Here is a 4,731-nt window from a genome sequence, read left to right on the forward strand (position 1 = left end):
GTGCCAAGATGGGTCCAGGAGGAGCAGGAGATGATGGGTACCGAGATAGGTCCAGCAGGAGCAGAAGGAGATGATGGATGCCAAGATGGGTGCAGGAGAACCAGGAGAAGATGACGGGCACCGAGATGGGTCCAGCATGAGCAGGAGGAGACGATGGGTACTAAGATGTTTTGGGCAGGACCAAGCAGAGATGACGGGCATCAAGATGGTTCAAGGAGGACATGATGAGTGCCAAGATGGTTCCAGCAAGACCAAAAGGACATGACAGATGCCAAGATGTGTCCAGCAGGGCCAAGTAGAGATGACAGGATGCCAAGATGTGTTGGGCAGGACCAGGAGGTGATGACGGGCACCAAAACAGGTCCAGGAGAAGCAGGGGGAGATAATGAGTGCCAAGCTGGGTCCAGCAGGAGCAGGAGGACATGACAGGTGCCAAGATGAGTTGGGCAGGACCAGGAGGTGATGACGAGCACCAAGATGGGTCCAGCAGGACCAGGAGGAGATGACAGACACCAAGATGGGTCCAGGAGGACCAAGCAGAGATTACAGGTGCCAAGACGGGTTGGGCAGGACCAGAAACAGCAGATGGGTGCCCAGATGATTCCAGCAGAGCCAAGCAGAGATGTTTAGTGTCAGGATGGGTCTTTCAAGGCCAGGAGCAGATGATGGGTCCTGTGATGGCCAGCAGGGCCAAGCAGACGTGGTGGGTGCTGAGACAGGTCCTTTGGGACCCGGCGGTGCCAACATGCGGTGAGATGGGTCCGGCGCGCTCCAGGGATGGGCACCGTGATGGGTGCGGGCAGCGACCTGCCTGCCCAGCTCCTCCGGCACCCCAGGATGGGCAACGGGCCACAGTGAGCCACCCAAAGGGACACCCCCCCAGCACCCACCCAGCTCTGCCGCGAGATGCGCCCCCGGTTGTCCCCGTCAGCTCCTTCCCTGCCAGCTGGGACTTTTCCAGGCACTGGGACAATTGTCACTCTGGTCCCGACGTGCCACGTTCTCCGGCTGCTCGACGCCTGCTCAGCACCGTTGGCTTCTCCCGGCCCTGGAGGTGCCCCCTGCCCCACGGCTCTGCTCTCAGCCAGAGACCCAACCCCAACGGTGATGTGGGGGGACCCATTTGGTCCCCCCCCCCCCACCGCCCACCTTCCCCCATCCCCTACGCTGTCACCTTGCTCCCTAGGTCCCCTCTGCCACCCACGGCCACACAGGACACCCGGGCTGGAAATCCCACCCGTCCCCGGGGAGCCGGGATGCTCCTCGCCTGCTCTGTGGGTGCTGCCGTCCCCGGGGACCCCCAAAGCGGCCGATCCCTCTGGCTGGCAAAGAGGTGGGCAGTGAGATGGCCGGAGGGTCGGGATGGGGCATGGGGAACGGTCCTGTGTCCCGTCGTAGGACGGGCAGGGGTGGACGGAGATGGGCAGGGTGGTGGGGGGACACACGACGAGCCACCCAGCACCCTCCTGCTGCAGGGGTCCGGCTTGTGCTCCTCGGCCGAGCGGGGTTGGAGGAGAGGGGGCTCGTGGCGGGGAGGGACTCGGTGGCGGCTGCTATAGGACGCCCTCCATGAAGCTGGTGTCGAGGTGCTGGATGAGCACCCGGATGAAGGACATCTCCTTGCGGGTGTTCTCGAAGATGATCCGCGGGTCGTCCGACTGGCAGCGCAGGCAGTTGGGGGCCATCACCATGGCCAGGTTATTGACGTCCATCTTGGTGACGGCCACGTTGGCTGGCTGCACGAACACCTGGGGCGGGAGGAAGGGAAGGCGGCGTTGATGGGATGGTGGGGAGACGAGTGGAGGGACCGCGTGGACCTCCTGGTTCTTGGATGAGATGGGGGGGGTCACCACGTGGGTAACCCCACGGCAACTCGGGGAACCCAAAGCCACCTCAAGAGAGGCAACCGGGCTGGAAGGTAGCCCCAGGGGGGACACGGGGAAGGTCCCGGCCGTACCTGTAGGAAGCGGATGAGGTAGCACAGCACCATTTTATTGATCCTGGGCAGAGAGTGGACGACAGCGATGGCCGCCTCGGGGTTCTCGTAGTGAGTGATGCACTGCTCGTAAAACTCGTGGGGGATCAGTGGCTCCTCCAGCTCCCGGTACCAGAGCTTCAGCAGGGAGGCTGGGGAAGGGGGGGGGAGAAGATGGGGAAATGTGAGACCTGGTGGGTGGAGGGCCTGATTCTGCACCCCACCCAGCACCCTGGGGTCCTACCAGGAACGTGGGGGTCCTCCAAGCCGGTGGGGATCTTCCACTGGTCCACCTGCAGCTTGAGCGCGTTGACCTCGTCGATGTCACCGGGGACTCTGCAGGGGGAAGAGATGTCGGTCCCCAAATAAGAGATGGGGACCCGACTGCCTAATGCCCCGCCCCGGGCTTTGGGGGGGTCCCCTTGGGTGCAGGTGGGGCTCAAGGAGAGCCAAGAGGGGACATCAGCTGGGGGTGGAGGCTTTGGGACCTGTTGCTGCCCCACAGCGACGTGGCATCCTGCTGTGCTGTGGGGCCGGGGGGATTGCGCGCGGGCCCCAAGACACCGACGTGACTCTGGTGGACACCAGAGAACGGGCGTGACCCTGCTGTGGAGAAATCCCCACGGCCTTGGAGCAAGGAGAAGTTGGGGGGCTGCTCTCTGCCCCATGGGGAGGAGAAAGGCACCCATGGGGACATGGGGAGAGACACAGCTGCCCCACGATGAGGTGACTCGTTATGGCTTTTCCCCATGAGAAGGTCTGGGCTGCCACCATCCTGGGGGGTCTCCCCGCAGCCGTAGGTGGCTTTACCTGAAGATGCCCTCGGTCTGGTCCCCGTTGAGCGCCAGGACCTCCTCGGAGAGGCGGGTCTGCACCCAGGGCAGCTGCCGGTCGGGGTACCGCTCCTTCTGCATGTTGATGATGTCCTGCAGGGAGCTGCCAAACATGGAAGGGTTGAAGACGGCGTTCTTGGCATGGCGAATCTCCTCGATGTTCGGCTTCTTCAGGCCCTGCGAGAGACAAGAGAGGCCAGTGGCGGCGTCAGGAGCTGCGGCCGGTGTCCCTGCAGCCGGGACGGGCATGCGGGGTCCTGCTCAATCCCAGTACCCCACGGCTGAGCATCCAGGGCTGGTTGCCACGCATCCAGAGCCCAAAGCCCATCGCATGATGGAGACAGCAGATGGAGCCATGGATGAACTCCGGCCAAGGTCTCCAGTGGCGCCACGCGCCAGAAGCTGAGTGCCGAAATGCAGCCGGTGGGCAGGTGCCTCCACCCATCACCTTGATTCGAAAGCAAATCCAGCCCTGGGGACTCTCCCCACGGTGCTTGGTAGGACCCCCATGCTCTACCGCCCGTGGGGTCACGGCAACGCTGGAGCATCTACACCAATGAGCCGCGTAGGGAGGAAGATGAGCCACAGCTCTGGGATGCTTCTGGAAAGCAGAGCACCAGCACCGTGGTAGGTCCATCTGTGGCTGCTTGAAGCGGGGGCATCAGTACCGGCACCGGATCCTGCGCGGTGCAGGGTCAGGGGAAACCTCTGGGTTCCCTCTCCGTCTGGGCTGGTGGTTCGGTCACAGGAGGGCACTGGTGTTCCTCCAACCACGCAGGAGATGTGCGTGGCCATGGCAGGATGCAGAAGGGATGGAGTTGGTGAATGTGTGCGTGGTGGGATGAAGCGGTGGATGCGTGCGTGGTGGGATGTGGAAGAGGAGATGGATGCGGTGGATGCGTGCGTGGTGGGATGTGGAAGAGGAGATGGACGTGGTGGATGCGTGCGTGGTGGGATGAAGAGGAGATGGATGCAGTGGAGGCGTGTGTGGTGGGATGAAGAGGAGATGGACATGGTAGATGTGTGCGTGGTGGGATGAGGAGGAGATGGACGCAGTGGAGGTGTGTGTGGTAGGATGAAGAGGAGATGGACGCGGTGGAGGTGTGCGTGGTGGGATGAAGAGGAGATGGACGCAGTGGAGGTGTGTGTGGTGGGATGAAGAGGAGATGGATGCGGTGGAGGTGTGCGTGGTGGGATGAAGAGGAGTTGGATGCAGCTGCCTGACAGCTGGATCTGGCCCAGCCAACAGAAGGAGCCACCCCAGCCGTGCCTCAAGCTGCTGGTGGGGTCCAGGTCCTCAATCACTCCTGTCTGCCTTCAAAGTTCATCAGGATACGGCCATCGATGAGCCCTTGGTGAGCCCGGCTGCTGTGGACCAAGGAGGGGCCCCACCGTCTCTCCTCTACTCCCACAAAACAAGGAGGGGGAAACTGAGGCAGCCGTGGTGGTGGTGGTGGCCATGAAAAGCACCCCAGGCTGTAAATTAATCCCTCTCCGGGGTGTTTTATTAAATAAATCAGTGATGACCCCAGGGATGGATCTGGCTCAACAAGCTGCTGTGGTGATGGCGATCTGGGAGAAGCGGGGGGCCAGCAGGGCAGCCCCCCCCCGCCAAAAGCCAGGGAGATGGGAGCTGCTGGAGCTGCCTTTTCAATCCTTGCCGCGGTTTTGCTCTCAGGATCATTTCCTTAATCCCAGTGTGATCCCTTGGTGGTGGGTAGTTTTGGGAAGGACCTGGGGCACCCCAGAGGAGATGCAGTGATGGACAAACCACGCCGGAGCATCCTCACCACGGGTCTGGCACAAGCTGCCACGCTGTTTCCAGCGGTCTCCAGCTTCATCCCTCCCTCCTCCTCCTCTTCCAGACCCCATCCCCAAATCCCAGCAGCCCCCTCGGTGGTCCCGGCCGGGGTTAGCCACCCA

The 4,731-nt window shown here is 62.5% G+C and overlaps 1 protein-coding gene across 1 annotated transcript in view; it reads right to left on the reverse strand.

Moving 5' to 3' along the window:
• Nucleotides 1–1,553: 1,553 nt before the first annotated feature.
• The window catches only part of ARHGAP39 (Rho GTPase activating protein 39), a 59,847-nt gene continuing 56,669 nt past the window's right edge, over nucleotides 1,554–4,731 (reverse strand). The window contains exons 8-12 of the mRNA XM_010569331.1: nucleotides 3,083–3,210; nucleotides 2,786–2,985; nucleotides 2,220–2,311; nucleotides 1,958–2,127; nucleotides 1,554–1,748 (exon numbers count right to left, since the gene is read on the reverse strand). Of these exons, the coding sequence (XP_010567633.1) occupies nucleotides 1,554–1,748; nucleotides 1,958–2,127; nucleotides 2,220–2,311; nucleotides 2,786–2,985; nucleotides 3,083–3,210 (785 nt within the window). The remainder of the gene's footprint in view (nucleotides 1,749–1,957; nucleotides 2,128–2,219; nucleotides 2,312–2,785; nucleotides 2,986–3,082; nucleotides 3,211–4,731) is intronic.

The sequence above is a fragment of the Haliaeetus leucocephalus genome, unplaced genomic scaffold (assembly GCF_000737465.1).
Source record: "Haliaeetus leucocephalus isolate CR32 unplaced genomic scaffold, Haliaeetus_leucocephalus-4.0 Scaffold271, whole genome shotgun sequence".
Lineage (NCBI taxonomy): Eukaryota > Metazoa > Chordata > Aves > Accipitriformes > Accipitridae > Haliaeetus > Haliaeetus leucocephalus.